The sequence below is a fragment of the Ochotona curzoniae genome, unplaced genomic scaffold, assembly GCF_017591425.1.
Source record: "Ochotona curzoniae isolate NIBS_2020 unplaced genomic scaffold, NIBS_Ocur_1.0 contig_2210, whole genome shotgun sequence".
NCBI classification, from domain to species: domain Eukaryota; kingdom Metazoa; phylum Chordata; class Mammalia; order Lagomorpha; family Ochotonidae; genus Ochotona; species Ochotona curzoniae.
This window is the reverse complement of record NW_024465369.1, coordinates 53265079-53281539: the sequence shown is the minus strand read 5'-3', so window position 1 is coordinate 53281539 and position 16461 is coordinate 53265079. Positions and strand designations below refer to the sequence as shown.

Genomic DNA, 16461 nt, shown 5'->3' with positions numbered 1-16461 from the left:
ATCCAGCTTTAGGGTATACTACAGGAGTATTCGACATCCCAGTCAACCCTAGTAATCCCAGCTGACCACTAAAATGCTATATGGAATGCCCAGAATTAAAAATGAGCAGGCTGAAGTGCCACGTGTGGAAACAGCCTCTCTACCTTAGAATGCCTTGAACGGAAAAAAAAAAAAAAAGATTTTTTTAAATTTTTATTGGAAATCAGATATACAGAGGAAGATCTTCCGTCCACTGATTCACTCCCCAAATGGCCACAAAAGCCAGAGCTGCACCAATCCCAGAGCCTCCTCCAGGTCTCCCATACGGGTGCAGGGTCCCAAAGCTTTGGGCCATCCTCAACTGCTTTCCCGGGCCACAAGCAGGGAGCTAGATGGGATGCAGGGCCGCCAGGATCAGAACAGGCACCTATATGGGATCTCGGCCCATGCAAGGCAAGGACTTTAGCCACTAGACTACCACATCAGGCACCCCCCTCCCCCCGAAGCATTCTTTTAAAAGCAGTGTTTCCAAACAACTGGAAACCTCTCACCGTGCTAATTAATAAACTGAAAAGCTAGCTAATAGTGGTGCCAATAATAAGGGCAGGAGACTGTCAGCGTAGCAGTTTATTTAGTAATTTGTGTCTGCTTGCTGCCAGGCTTGGATAGATATTTCAAGCAAGTTTTTATTTTAAACTCTGGCCTAGCAGCCCAGTCACCTGTAACACTGGCTTAATATGTTGTAGGCATTTTATAAATCGGTAAGATTTTCTCTGGTGTTTCCTATAGAACCTTGGAAAGTTCCCTAAATCCACTTTGAGGTTCCAGGAGCACTGACCAATTGCTCCTATCACTGTCAGCTTCAACAAATGCAACAGAACAGATCTGAATAAAGTACTTACAAGCCTTTAGACTTTAATAAGTTAAGGAACAAAAGAATCATCAGCAAAAATCACTTGAACATAAACATATTAACATGTTTGACAATTACTGGACAATTTCTATACCACATCATTGATCCTAACAGATCAAAAGAAGTCACATGAGGTAAATTGTGAAGGACAAAAATTAAGCCTTAAAAAAGAAAACATTCCCTTTTTGAATCATTTACATATCTACAATGTTACTGAAGCCTAAAATCCTTAACATACCGTGTACTTCATTGTTTATCACATAAACAACATACAAGCTTACTTGAACATTCAACAGTGAATATTGTTTGTAGTCGTCTGAAAGTGAGGAACTTTTGTATTGCAGTGGTTGTAAGCAGCTACCTCTTCTTTTACGACAATGAAAATTCATAAAAACCACAAGACAGAGCACCCTTCTAGTCTGAAACTTCATATTAAATGAGACTAGCGCCATCTGCTGGTCGAACTGTGATGTTACCAAACAACTGTTAAGACTGACCTAACAAGCATGGGCTCCTGGCTGTAGAAATGTAAAGGATGAATATGAAAAGGCTGAGGTGGTCACCAAACCCTGCTTTGAATAAAAGAGTCACTACACATCCCAGTCGGCCTGAGTGGCAGAAGCCAGGAGAGGTAGAGCCAGTAACTACAGTTTGGAAGGAGAGACAGTTCCATCTGATACACTGGTGTGCAATGAAGAGTGGTTAACCAGCACAGAGGAATACACACAGATCAGGAACCGGAAGGGCTGCCAGCTCTTCACAGGGACAATTTGGGGGCTCATACGATGCAACATTTTAAAAACATTAGCGTAACTTTCCTGAAAATAACAGAACACATTTGTTTTTGGTTTTTAACAAGTCTTTTAAGAACAGTTTCTAGGTCCTGTGGGCTTTCACCAGCCAACCCCGGGACTGATCTAGTCTTGGAAACAAAAGCCCAGTTTCAGGTCCCAGCCTCCTGCCCTCAAAAGGGCATGGGCGTCCATAAAATCGAGGCAAAAAAGAGAGCTTTCCAAGGCCTCTCTCTGCGGCAGACACCCCCAGCCTGGACAGCAGCCTGTTAGCTAGGTTTGGGGTGACAGGCTGGAGCAAAGTTCCAAAGACACGCAAACATTCCAAGGCCACATGAAGCACGGTACCTAGCCAGGGCGCATCCACCGGGTTCTCCCAGCTCAGCTTCCAGGGTGCATGTCTTTGAACAAAACCGTTAGTTTGCCGGACACAAATAGACACTGCCTCCAGAGCCTTATAGATCTGGAAATTATCAAAGTGGTCGGCGACCTGCTTGGGCAAAGCGGCCACTGCGCTCACCAGAGCGTAGTCGTCTGCTCTGGCCCGGACGGAAGGCCCCACCAAGCCTGGGGAACTGGGGAAGCAGGCAGAAGAGAAGGCTGGGTAAGTCCCAGAAGGATTTATTCTGCGTGCCGTGCACCGATTCAGGAGCCCTCCCAAGGCATCTGCGAGCTCCGAGTCCAGCAACTTCACCACCTTTTCGTCGTAATAGTCACAGTCCCAGTTGGGAACGCCCTGCCGAAGAAGAAAGTAGCGGAAGCCATCCACCGTGTAATGCTCAAGGCAAGTCCTGGGATCCACCACGTTGCCCAAGCTTTTGGACATCTTCTGGCCACACACCGTCCAGTGGGAGTGGACGCAGATGCGGCGTGGTGGGCTCAATCCAGCCCCTAAGAGGAGAGCAGGCCAATAGATGGCGTGGAACTTGAGAATGTCCTTACCTATGATGTGAGAGGTAGCTGGCCACCAAGATTTGAACTCCTCATTTGGGTAGCCAATTACGGTGAGGTAGTTGACCAGGGCATCCAGCCATACGTAGATGGTCTGCGAATCGTCCCCGGGTACCGGAATGCCCCAATGCAAGTGGCTGCTCCTGCGGGACACAGACAGATCTGGCAGCTCCTCCTCCAGCCACTGAAGGACCGCGCGATAGAATGGCTCAGGAGTGATGGTCTGAGGGTCGTCCCGCAGCCACTGTTGCAGTGGCTCCCGGAACTGGGAAAGTCTGAAAATGTAGTTTTCTTCCTTGGTCCAGGACACGGGATGCCCACTCTCAAGAGATACAGGACACGACTCCCCAGTCGGGCCTGGCTGTCGGGTGACCTTGGCCTCAGGCAGGAAGCACTCGTCCGAGGCGCAATACCAGCCTTCATAGAGCCCCTTGTAGAGCAGCCCCCGGGTCCTGAGTACCTCCCAGAAGTGCTGCACAGCCACCTGGTGCCGAGCCTCCGTGGTGCGGATGAAGTCGGTCGAGGAGACGCCAGCCTCCCGGAAAAGCTGCTGGAACTGGGCAGAGACTCGGTCGCACAGCTCGACGGGGGCCAGGCCTGCCGCGGCTGCCGCCTGCTGAATCTTGAGGCCGTGTTCGTCGGTCCCGGTGGAGAGTCGCGGGGCGGTGGCGCTGGGAACTCGGAGGCGACGGTGGCGGCACAGGGCGTCCGCCAGGAGTGCCGAGTACAGGTGCCCGATGTGCGGCGCCGCGTTCACGTAGAAAATAGGGGTGGTGAAGTAGGCGCGCGCATCCCCAGAACCGTCGCCGCCGCTAACGCAACTCGAACCGTAGTGTCGCCGGCCAGAGCACGCCGGGAGAGAACTCCTGCTGCTCGCCCGGCGCCCCCGCAGCAGGAGCACAGACGCTCGCAGCATGGTGCCGGCCGGCCCGAAACGGCGGAGGCGGCGTCCCGGCTGCACGTGGGAGGAGCGCATGCGCAGCGCCGCCGCTTCCGGCGGGAAGGCCACGCCCCCCCGCGAGCGCCTCCGGGGCCCGCGTCTTCTCCTTCCGCCTGGCGAGGCCGCGGGAGGCGCTCAACGGCGTCCGGCCGAGCTGTGTGGTGGGCGGTTGTCGGAGCGTGCTGGGAGATGGCGTCCTCAGTGTCCTGCTCTGAGCTGTGATTTCATCCCTATGGACCGGCCTCCCCTTCTAGGCTGAGCTGCTGGTGACAGGAGTGTTCCTTCAGGCATTGGCAGAAGTAGCTGGCGTAGAGCGGGACACGGAGGATGACCTCCGCTTGGGCCCTGGTCGGCCTCTGAGACAGCGTCCAGGTTTTATCTCAGAACCTGGACGGGTCTGGTAGAGAGGAAGGGCGAGAGAAGAGAGTAAGCACCGGAACACCTGAAGAACTCAGAAGGGGAATCCTTGTCAGTTCTTGAGGAGGTAGCTCTGCGGACAAGTCCTTACCCAAGGTGACAGGAGCTAGGGAGGCCATTCGTGCATTAGTACAAATTCATTTTCTGAGTTATTCCTCAAACGTAGTTCATTTTAAACTGACCTGAATGTTCTTCCAGAACAGTGGGTTTTTTGCCTGCTTTTAGGAAGGAGTTGTGACTCTCCTTAGACTAGACCTCAGGACTCCAGATTGGTTTCAAATTCATATACTCACAGTTTTGCTCTTTTGCTTTGCAGTTGCAATGTTTTCATTCTAATGATGGATTTTCTTTTTTCAAGTCATTAAGGGCATAATTACATTTTTGTATTTATATAAAATACAAGCAAAAAATTTTTTGAGAATCTTTTATAATACTTGTATATGTAGGCTGCATCTTGCTACTACAATTTTTTTTGAAAAGGGAAGAAAATTTAAAATTTGGCTATTTTCTTTCATTACATTTGATCACTTATGAAAAACAGCATAAAATTGTAATGTTTGATTAAGTAGCATTACATTAATAAAAATGAAACAGAATATCTGTGAACTCGCAATGCAAGACCTGTAAGTGCTTTCCCAACAGCATAAGAGGCAGTGGAACTTGGTTAGAAATGTGTATTCCTAGAGCTAGTGCCACTCCTGCTGAATCAAGCCCTAGGGTGGGACCCAACAGTTTGGGTTTTCATGAAAAGTTCTCCAGGTGATTCTGATATGCACTAAAATTCAAGAATCACCGATCTGGAAGATTACCAGTGATTCGGGAATGTGTGCTAGTCTTCTCCTTGTCCTCCTGTCTTCTACGAATAATCCCTGTCCTGAATTTTATGCATTCATGTTACCACATATGGAGTAGCAGGTCTAAGTCACATATTGCTTAATGTTGCTTGCATTTAAACATGTTGTCCTCATTTGCCTTTTATTCAGTCATTTTGTTACTAAGATTCAGCTCTGTTATTGCATATAGTTATATATGTTTTGATTATGCACAATAATATGGGAAGACAGACACGAGGCATCTGATAAATTGACTCCTGTGGTGATAAATGAACCAAGTGAATTCTCTGCAGGGAATACAAAAAGCCAAACAAACATCCTTTGGATACTCAGTTGATGTGCTGTGTTTGATGTAGCAGCTTAAGAGGGCAAGAGAAGGACAGATAATGCTGGTATGTGCAGCCCCATCCAGAAATAGGATATAAATTCAGGTTAAGGGGAGACTCAGTTCTCCAGAAATTCTTACTTCCCTCCTGCCACCTCCACCACTTCTGAATCAGTGCTTCAGTATTTCAACAAAATATTTTTGTGTAGAAACTGCAGTGTATAATGATGTTGGTCTCTGAAAATTGTTTTTTAAGTAGTTTGTTGTTGGTATATGAAACTGGTAAATGCTAAACATCTGTGTTTGAAAAAAGCATGGAACAGTATCCAGAACCCTGTCTCTTTGGCCTGCCTCACAGATCAAAATCCCCTGCCTTCTCTAAAACTGGTACCTATCTAAAACCAAAGGCTGTGCTATGCATAGTTTGAGAGCTACTCATCTCAGGGCTCCAGTTTGACTCCTGGCTGCTCCACTTCCCATCTAGCTCTGTGCTTATGGCCTGGGCAAACAGCTGAGGATGGCTCAAGTGCTGAGGCCCCTGCATCCTCTGGCAGACCCAGATGAAGCTCCTGGCTGCTAGCTTCAGACCAGCCCAGCTCTGGCCGTTGCTTCTATTGGAGGGATAAACCAGTGGATGGAAGACTCTGTCTCCTCCTCTCTGTAACTCTCACTTTCAAATAAAAATAAAAAGTAAATGTTTAAAAGAAGAAAACTACTGGGCCCGGTATGATGGCCTAGCTGCTAAAGTTCTCACCTTGAATGCACCAGGATCCCATATGGGTGCTGGTTCTAATCCCAGCAGTCCAGCTTCTCATCTGGCTCACTGCTTGTGGCCTGGGAAGGCAGTTGAGGACAGGGTCACTTCGGGAGTGAATCATCGGACAGAAGATCTTCCTCTCTGTCTCTCCTCCTCTCTGTATATCTGACTTTGCAATAAGAATGAAATCTTAAAAAAAAAAAAAAAGAAAGAAAGAAAATTACTGATCTAGAAAAATAATTAAGCACAGTCAATAAAGTTTTTGTAAAATATTATTGTAACTACTATACCTTGAAAAACTATAAAGCCATAAACTTTTAAAATGTGTGACACAGACAAGCCAAAATATAGAACCAAATAAAAAATGAAAATGGAAATTTGAGTCTGTGTAACTATTAAGTATGTGATAACCATTAGAAAAAGGCTTTCTCAATAAGTAATATTTTCAAAAAATCACTAACTTCTTCGGGAATTTAACTATATTATGAAACTAGATTAAATGGTCAAAACTCAAAGTTGATCTACTAGCTTGCAAATTCTAGGAATCATAAGATACGGCCTTTCCATATTTGTGTCCTCATGGTGCTTTGCATAAATAGTAGAAGAAATACTTGAATTATTGCTGAACTTACTCTTATGAGCAGCATCCACATAAAATAGTTTGGATTTAAAGATTACTGTTACACAAAAACTTTCCTCTGTGAGGAATATATTGGCTGATATGTGATCTTGTCTTAGATGCTCTAGCACTTTGGTGAACTCAGGTATTCCAAATTTGCCTACTAATTACCAAAATAGTTTGCTACCAAGTATGGAGAACCTTTTCATAAGTTCACTCAAGGCTAAAGTGAGCCCCTATTGCAACATAGGAGAGAAATGAGAATTTATTTCCATGGTATGTAACCACCTAAGAAATCTGCACTTGAAGAAACCCTAATGACAACAGAGAATTGAAAGTTATCCTTGAAATTACCACTAACAAACGGAATCTATTACAGAAAGAGGTGGTGATGTTAGAAGACATTTTTGTAAAAATTGATCCTAATTACTCTAAATACCCAGTATGTGACAAGCCTGGTGAAAAATAATTGGTGTAAGAATTTCCCTACGCAGATAACTGGTTGTTAACACTTGAAAATAAAGGTGGAAGAGACCTAAGTTACAATTGCCAGATGGATCAAAGTAACAAATGAGGAAGGGATGAATAGGCAAGGCACAGAGGATAAGTGAAACCACCCTGTGTGACACATTGTTATACATTTGTCAAAACCTAAAGGATGTACAACACCTGCAGTGAACCCTAACATCAGCTATGCGCTTTGGGTGGTGATGGCAGTTCAGCATGGGTTAGTCAGATATAATCAATGCACTGCTCTGGGGAGGGTTTTTTTAATGGACAAGGCTTGTGTGTGAGGAAACATGGAGTATATAGGAAACCTCTGTACTTGCTGTTCAATTATGCTATAAACCTAAATCTGCTCTAAAATGTATTAGCGTTTTAAAATCCTGGCATGGGGGGACAGAAAATATGATTTGTTCCAAAAGAGAAATATGCTATTGAAGAAACATAAATTATTTATAAGGACAAAATGGAGCAGCAGAAAATTTTTGAATGCAAGTGTATAAAATTTTTTCACAGTGGGCTTGCTACCAGAACAAAGTTTCCATGAAAATCAGCACTAAATCAAAGCCGATATGGTAAAGGAGAAGACCCACATCAACATCACCATCATTGGACATGTTGAGTCGGGCAAGTCTACCACTACTGGCCGTTTGGTCTACAAGGGTGGTGGCATCAACAAAAGAACCATTGAGAAATTCGAGAAGGAGGCTGCTGAGATGGGAAAGGGCTCCTTCAAGCGAGGCTGGGTCTTGGATAAACTGAAAGCCAAGAGTGAGCATGATATCACCATCCACATCTCCCCGTGGAAATTTGAGACCAGCAAGTATTATGTGACTAGCATTGATGCCCCAGGACACATAGTAAACATGATTCATCAAAAACATGATTACTGGCACATCTCAAGCTGATGGTGCATCCTGATTGTTGCTGCTGGGGTTGGAGAATTCAAAGCTGGCATCTCCAAGAATGGGCAGACCATGACCGTGCCCTTCTGGCTTACACCCTGGGTGTGAAATAACTAATACTTGAAGTTAACAAAATGGATTCCACTGAACTACTCTACAGGTAGAAGAGAAACGAGGAAATTGTTAAGGAATTCAGCACCTACATTAAGAAAATTGGCTACAACCCTGGCACAGTAGCATTTGTGCCAATCTTTGGTTGGAACAGTGACAACATCCTGGAGCCAAGTGCTAACATGCCGTGGTTCAAGGGATGGAAAGTCACTCGCAAACACAACAATGCCAGTGAAATCACACTGCTGGAAGCCCTGGATTGCATGCTCCCACCAACTAGGCCAACTGACAAGCCTCTGTGTCTGCCCCTGCAGGATGTCAACAAGAGTGGTGGGATTGGTACCGTGCCTGTGGGCCAAGGGAGACTGGTGTTCTGAAATCTAGCATGGTGGTAACCTTTGCTCCTGTCAGCGTCACCACTGAAGTCAAGTCCATCGAAATGAACCACAAAGCTTTTGAGTGAAGCTCTTTCTGGTGACAACGTGAGCTTCAATGTCAAAAACGTGTCAGTCAAAGATGTTGTGGCACCAGGACTTGTGACAGCAAAAATGACCCACCAATGGAAGCAGCTAGCATTACTGCTCAGGTGATCTGCTAAACCATCCAAGACAAATCAGTGCTGAGAATGTCTCTGTGCTGGATAAGATTAGTCATCATTCTGGAAAGAAGCTGGAAGATGGCCCTAACTTCCTGAAGTCTGGTGATGCTGCCATTATTGTCATGGTCCTTGGCAAGCTCACATGTGTTGAAAGCTTCTCTGACTATCCTCCTCTGGGTCGTTTCACTGTCCGTAATATGAGACAGAAAGTTACTGTGTGTGTCATCAAAGCAGTGGGCAAGAAGGCTACTGGAGCCAGCAACGTCACCAAGTCTGCCCAGAAATATCAGAAGGCTAAATGAATATTATTCCTAAACCCTGCCACCTCTGTCTTAATCAATGGTGGAAGAATGGTCTCAGAACTGTTTCTCTGATTTAGCCATTTAAGTTTACCAGCAAAAGACTGGTTAATGAAAAAAAAAAAAAAGACTGGTATGATAACAATGCATCGTAAACCCTTCATAAGGAAAGGAGAATGTTTTGTGGACCATTTATTTTTTGTGTGTGGCAGTTTTAAGTTATTAGTTTTTAAAATCAGTACGTTTTAGTGGAAACAACTTGACCAAAAATATGTCACATCATTCTGAGACCCTTAAAGTTTAGTGAGAAAGGAAAAAAAAGAAAGAAAGAAAGAAAAGAAACATAAATATGTGAGTATGGACCAGTAGGCTATTGTGCCAGACCCATCAGCTACTTTGCAAGGCTCATTAGCAGGAAGCTGGGTCAGAAGTGGAGCACCAGCACAGTAGCCTAGTGGGTAAATCTCAGAGTTTAGGCCTGTCAGCAGGCCCCAAGATCACTGAGGGTGAGGCAAACGGTGTCCATTGGCTGCAAGAACCACCTGGGACAAGCTGGTGAGGAATGTCTACTTTATTATGCCAGACTACAGCTTTTAAAGGAGAAAAAAGGGGAAGGCAGATTGCCCCCATCGAAGACACAGTCATTGGCTATAAGGCCTGTCTGCCTCCCTTGATCTTCTGGTCATATTCCATGCATACCTTCTAGCCGTGTGGAGGTCACACTCCACTTGTCGGCCTGGGAGCTGTGCCTCAGGCCACAGGGAAGTAAACTTTAGGCCACCCCCACCAGGTAGCAGAGCACTTCCCACAGGTAAAGTCCTCCTCTTGCACACACCGGGATCCTATGTGCGCTCCGGTTCCTGTCCCAGCTGCTCCACTTCCCTTCCAGCTACCTGCTTGTGGCTTGGGAAAGCAGTTGAGCACAGCCCAAAGCCTTAGGACCCTGCACCTGCATGGGAGACCTGTAAGTTGCAGCCACTTGGGGAGTGAACCAGCAGATGAAAGATCTTTCTCTGTCTCTCCTTCTCTCTGGAAATCTGCCTTTCCAATAAAAATAAATCTTTAAAAAAGTATAACAGCCAAGTCTCAGACCATCACTCACATGGGATGCCAGCAGTGCAGATGGTGGCCTAACCTGCTGTGCCAAACCTACAGCCCCAAATGAATCTTTTTTTAAAAACAAATTTATAGTCATTAAAGAAATATAAGACAAAATATGTAATTACAACAATAAGCCATAAATATATGAGGTTAGTACCTTAAACAGCTTTATTGTCAATCACATGCTTATATAAGTAATACAAATGATTGTTCTGTCATTAGAATGTATTTTCTGTACTTACTGCTTTTTTATTTACTCATATGCAAATTATTTGGCCATTTACTAAGTGGAATCTAAGTATTCAGGAAATAATTCAAAGGAGGGGGAGGAAAGATGATCGTTACAAAACATCTTCACAGTAAAAATTTGAAAATAACCAATGTTACTTGTTAAACATTGTGTTTAATACAGTGAAATCCATCTATAGCCATCTCCAGGTAGAAGCAAGACATTGGTTCCAGGACTCATGAGGATACCAAAGCCCACAGATGCTCAAGGCATACAATGTGATACCACTTACAGGTAACCCGTGCACCTCCTCCCCTGCACTTGAAGTCATCAAAAGGTTAAGTATAACACCTGACACTATGCAAATGTCATGTGAATAGCTGCTATACAGCACTTTCCAGGAAATAGTAAGAAAAACCCTGCACATGTATGGTACAAATGAATTTTTCCCAATATCTCATATGCCCAATTGCTTGAATGTGTGGATGGTTATACCCTAATATATGGCAAGCTGACCACCATTGTTCAGACAGCATAGATTTGCGTATTAATAAATGAAAGTGTGGTTTTGAAATATCACTAAGGTATAGATAAAATTTTATTCTGTTGGAATTTTAGAGGATAAGAATGTCTACGTGATTGCTTAATTGTAAACCTAAGGAACCTTTAGTTTCTTTTACTAATGGTGAAAGAAATTCTTTAGGGACTTCCTGATGCACCACCACATTTGTTCAGTAGGTAGTCAGCTCCCAACTGGACAGTTACAGTAACCTTGTAGCATTTCCCTCTTCTCTTGCCTCAATTGAAACCATCCTCTTTAAAGCAGACTCCACTCTACGATGCAAACTGATGGTACTTGCCTATTTCAAACAAGTTTTGTTAAGGGGGAAAAAAAAAGATTTACTGATTTCAATGCAATGGCTCAATTGGCTATCCTTCTACCTGCAAGCATCAGCATCCCATATGGTCACCGGTTCATGTCCTGGCTGCTCTACCTCCCATCTACCTCCCTGCTTGTGATCTGAGAAAGCAGCAAAGGATGGCAAAAGTTCTTGGGACCCTACACACATGGGAGACCCAGAAGAAGCTCCTGGCTCCTGGCTTTGGATCAGCTCAGCTTCTGCAATTGTGACCAGATGGGGAGTGAACCAGCTGATGAAAGATTTTTTTCTGTCTTTCCTCTCTGTAAATTTGCCTCTCAAATAAAAAATAAATAAAACTGAAAAAAAAAAAAAAACTTGGGAGGTTCAGGCATTTTGCCTAGTGGTTAAAATTCCACTTGGAATGCTCACATTCTACGTAAGGTATCTGGGCACAATGCCTGGCTCAGGCGCCTGACCCTAACTTCTTGCTATTGCCCACCTTGGGAAGCAGCAGGTGCTGGTCCAAGTAACTGGACATTCAGCACCTGCAGAGAAGCCCCAGACTATGACTTGACCCAGCTCCAGCTGTTTTAGGCATTTATGCAGTAGAGCAGCAGATGGGGGTACACTCTCCCCTCCATCGCTCCCTTCTTCCCTCTGTTCAAATAAATTCAATAAACAAAACACCTGTGAAAAATAAGACATGTGCAGGCAATCAGAAGGAAGAGCCCAAAACTAGTAATGATCTAGAAACTAATACATCTCCCTTTTGAGGTTTCATGAGTTCTCTTCAATGGGACACGAACCAGCGACCCACTGGCACCAAGGGCAATGGCTTTACTCGTTCCATCACAACAAGGCCAGTTTTTATAAGCCTTCTAACTAGCAGAGTAATTTAAACTATTTTAAGGATGTTGGGGAAATTAATTATTCACACAACTGCCTCTCCTTTGCCATTAAATAAAAACCTCTTATGAAAATATTTTGTATAAATTTGTTGCACTTGACAGTTTTAATTAGCATATTTTGTCTACCAAAAAAAAGTTGTATGACAATAAATCCTCAGAAACACTACCTAAATATTAAACCACCTTTTCTTTAACTTTATTTTTCTCCTTTTAGACACCAGAAAACAGCTTCTTCATAAAGCCAAATTCCCTCCTGGAAGTGATTTTTGTTGCCAACCATGTTGACAATCCATTTCCACATCCCCCCCAACGGTGACCCCCACCCTCTACTAGCCACGAACCTCCTCCCCTCTCCTGCACCTCCTTCTCCCTCTGCCTCTGCCTCTGCTTTTGCTTTCTTAGTAGTAGCGGGGGAAGGAGACTGGGCACAGGACAGAGGGAAGAAAGAAAACAGAAAAAGATTTGTGTAGTCTGTGTCTGTACACACCTTCTACTGGCAAATCGTTACCTTCGAACTGCACTTTTGCATTTTTGTTTCTGTTTTGGACACCTCTTTTATTATCCGGCCAGCTGGGACAGACAAAGCTCTGTTGGTGCTCTGAGCCACAGAACTCTGGTAGGGGGCTGGCTGGAAATTGACGTGGCATGGAAATTCTCCGCTAAGTTGTAGCAGCTTGCATGTGTTTCTCTAAAACCAAGCCCAGCCTCTCAGAGCCGTAATCATGGGTTCAATGACTTTACAGAAAAATGGATAGTAAAAGTCTCCAGCTCCTTTCTTTGTGCCCAAATGTTTTCTTTTTGGGTATTTGTGATTTAGCTGGAAACGAAATCAAAACAGTTAAGTTTGTAACTTTCTTTTTGGAGCTTAAAGGACAGAATTTGCTGCCTCACCTCCCCTTTCCTGCAGTTTAATTCCTTACAGATTTTGCCATGGGGTGCGGACTTAGAAAGCTGGAAGATCCTGATGATAGCAGCCCTGGAAAAATATTTTCTACTCTGAAGAGACCACAAGTGGAAACAAAGACAGAATTGGCTTACGAATATGTATTGCTGGATCTTACATTGCAAGGTACTTTTTGTTTCTGTTTTATTTGTTAAGTGTGCCGAAGATAAGAGATCAGTAATTTTTTTTAAGTGTCAATTTGCAAATGTTTAAACTTTTTTTCATAGATATGATCAGTCTAGCCATGCTTTGTTTAATTGTATTTGGAAAGAATTTTCCTTTTTTGTAACATGTTTCATCTGTACTGTATAAAATTAGAAAAACTGCTTGAGAACAGTTCTCTCTTTTTTAAGTCGAATACTTATTTTTGTAGAAGGATCCATGAGATATGCTTGATTCCCAGACCAAATAGCTATAAAAGCCTTGCTGACAGTTTGTGCTTTGAAAAAGATGTGAAAGGGACGAGAAAGAAGCCTGTAGGAATACTGCTTGCATCACACTGTGGAGGAGTGTTTGTTCAGGCGATTCAGAGGTTGCTGCCCGTGTTACATTTTGTGATTATGTGAGCTAATCATTTGGTCATATTGATCAGATCAAACTTGAAGTTTGAAAAGAAGAAGGGAGTGAATGGTGGCCTCCTGTAAGACACTTCCTTTGCTTGGTGCCTTGTCCCTAACAGAGAAACGCTCTGTTCCATAAAGTTGGAAACACAAATAAACAAGTCCAGATGGCAGCTCCAGCAAGGGAGCGGAGGCAGCCTGATTTCACAAACACTTTGCCTCGTTTCTTTGGGAAACTTTAGAGAACAACACAACTGCCCGGACAAAGCAGGTTTTAAAAAGAACTGTAATCTTTAATGACAAGTTATTATCCATGAAATTTAAAGCTTGCTGTTAAGATTTCCAGATTTTAGTATTTTAACGCCTTGTTACTAAGTTGTATTTTTTTTTAAAAGGTCACATATTTAATCAGTTCATAGAAACTGATGCTGAATGATCATGTTAGATATTAATCTTCGTTTTTTTCTCCAACTTTAAACAGAAATTCTCCACCCCCCTTTTTTTTGTTTCTCTGGAAACAGTGCATCTTTGTACAAAAAGCAAGAGCAGCCCATTTTTCTTTGTCAAAAATTGAGCTGGCCAGCAAACATTCTCCCTTCCAGAGTCTTACACAAAAATCTCTACTTGTGCTTCTATCATGCTCACGTTCCTATTTTTAGTTAAGGATTGAGCTACCAAAAGAAAAAATTAGTATTCTTATTTTTCTTCTTAATTCCTGGATCCAAAAACTGGGTAAATAAAATGGTGATGATCAGAGAGCAACCAATATTATGAATGTTTTCTGTACTTAAAAATCACTTGAGAAAACATTTATGACATGATGCTTGTTCACTCCATTAACTACCCTAGTCTTCCTCATCAGTTTTTTTTTTGGAGGGGGGGGTGTTTGTTCGTTTGTTTTTATCAGAAATCAGATATACAGAGTAGAGGACAGAGAGGAAGATCTTCCATCCAATGATTCACTCCCCAAGCGGCTGCAAGAGCTGCATCAATCCGAAGCCAGGAACCAGGAACTTCCTGCAGGTCTCCCACATGGGTGCAAGAGCCAAAGGCTTTGGGCCGTCCATGACTGCTTTCCCAGGCCACAGGCAGGGAGCTGAATGGGAAGCATGACTGCTGGGATCAAAACCAGCACCCATATGGGATCCTGTTGCATTCAAGGTGAGGACTTTAGCTACTATGCTACCATGCCGGGCCCTCCTCATCAGTTTTTGAAGACTAGTTTTTATGATTCCACAGGACCTGAACACTTGCATTCCTTAACTGGAAACCTTGTCTAGAAATAGTCTTAAAAATGTAAGCCAGAGCCATTTTGTTCTGCTCGTTAAAATAAGCTCACAATCTCCCATAGGATGATGGAACACACAGCAACCTGAAAGGTGTTTCTCATTCAGTTCCTTCGCACAGTGTTAACATCCTCAAAAGATCCAGCAGTTGCAATCACTCTTGAATCAGGAACATTTACAACTTTATTCAAAAAGTCACTTTGGTTTTAGCCATTTCTTCTAAGAGACCACTAGAATCTCTTACCATCCAGGCTAGGTTTTTGGAGGGAGTGACAGAGCACTGCAATTGACAGAGCAGTGTCACTTGAAGGCAGAACTGTGAATGCTAATTCATACCTAGGCACCCAGGTCACCTAGGTCCAATTTGGCACCAGCACCACCTAATCCCAGGCCTCATCTCCCTCCGGTTCTACTGGCCTTGGTTTCCAGTTTTGGTTGTGTCTTTTCCTTCGCTTCAGAAACCAAACCTCAGTGTCATCCTAGTGGCACATGCCACCCTCTTCTCTTTGACCTCCACCTGTCACTGCAGCATGCTCGGGGGGAGAGGGAGTGACCCAGGGCAGCTTCTGTTTGGCCCTGGTGATTGTGTCCTGGGATTATTGGAAGCAGCGTTGAGCAGTGGCAGCTCCTGTGTCTCAGAGGCCACCATGGAATGAGCAGCCTTGGGGGGAACAAACGAGGTGGTGGCAGCTGTGTGTGCTCATGAAGGCTGTCTCTGATTTGACTGCCCTTTGTTCGCCTCCAAACAGAGGCCATGGGACAGACAGTAAGGTACCGACAGAAGTAGGCAGTAGGAGCAGACACTTTGCAGTGCCCCAGTGCGCCATGGTGACTGTAGTTACTTCCATTAAGTCTCTCTATCTCTACCAACCCTGCCTCACAATTTTACAAGTACCTTTCAAATAAGGTGACGTGAAATCTCCAGGGTACCATACTTATTTGGGGAGAATGCAATGTTACTTTATTTTTTTATCTCAATGCAGAGTTATCCTCCTTATTACAAATAAGCTCACTTGTCACCTACTCTCTACCGCTTCCTTCATGTACAGGCAGAACACAAAGCAGCTTACACTTGCCCATCTCTCCTTCACTCCTCTCTCCACAAGCCCCAGCCCTGTCCCTTCCACTACCCCACTGTTCATCATGTCTTCACAGGAGGGTTAAGCATTAAGCTGTGGAGTCTGTACTAGGATCTGAGGTGTGAACCCAGGCTGTGTCACTGACTGTGGCCACTTGACAGACTTTGTCTCAGTTTGCTCATCTGTGGAATGGGTTGCTGATGAGGCTTCCTCCTAGACTTACTTTGGCTCAGAGGTGAGAATGGAAAACAAACTGCATGGAGAGCAACCGTCCTTAGCCTATTGGTGGGAACAACCCTTGTCTCCATAACTGGGGGTACCGTGAGTCTCGTCCCTCCTTTCGCCCTAACTCCTGAAAGAAACATGCTAACCAACTGGCTGGGGACATTAAAATCATGCCTGCATTTCCCTTCTGGCATATGCTAACTAATTGTTGATAAGCAATATGCTCACTTTAAGGACTCATTTGCATTTTTCTTATCCAAGCCACAAAATGATGCATTTTTGCAAGAGTGACTTCATAGATCTCCTTTTTTGGCTTCTTCTATAA

The 16461-nt window shown here is 44.1% G+C and overlaps 2 protein-coding genes and 1 pseudogene across 2 annotated transcripts in view; 2 read left to right on the top strand and 1 right to left on the bottom strand.

Moving 5' to 3' along the window:
• Positions 1-869: 869 nt before the first annotated feature.
• MARS2 (methionyl-tRNA synthetase 2, mitochondrial) lies at positions 870-3550 on the bottom strand. Its single transcript, XM_040971937.1, has one exon. The coding sequence runs from the start codon at positions 3548-3550 to the stop codon at positions 1769-1771; it is 1782 nt and encodes a 593-aa protein (XP_040827871.1). The 3' UTR covers positions 870-1768.
• A 4051-nt stretch (positions 3551-7601) lies between these two features.
• LOC121150947 lies at positions 7602-8945 on the top strand (annotated as a pseudogene).
• Positions 8946-10459: 1514 nt separating this feature from the next.
• Positions 10460-16461, top strand: part of RFTN2 (raftlin family member 2) — a 66591-nt gene continuing 60589 nt past the window's right edge. Inside the window, exons 1-2 of the mRNA XM_040971936.1 lie at positions 10460-10566; positions 12951-13112. Coding sequence (XP_040827870.1) covers positions 12974-13112 — 139 coding nt within the window. The 5' untranslated portion in view covers positions 10460-10566; positions 12951-12973. The remainder of the gene's footprint in view (positions 10567-12950; positions 13113-16461) is intronic.

Excerpts from the sequence above, each read along its gene's own strand:
- MARS2 (XM_040971937.1), bottom strand. The coding sequence starts at position 3,550 with ATGCTGCGAGCGTCTGTGCTCCTGCTGCGGGGGCGCCGGGCGAGCAGC.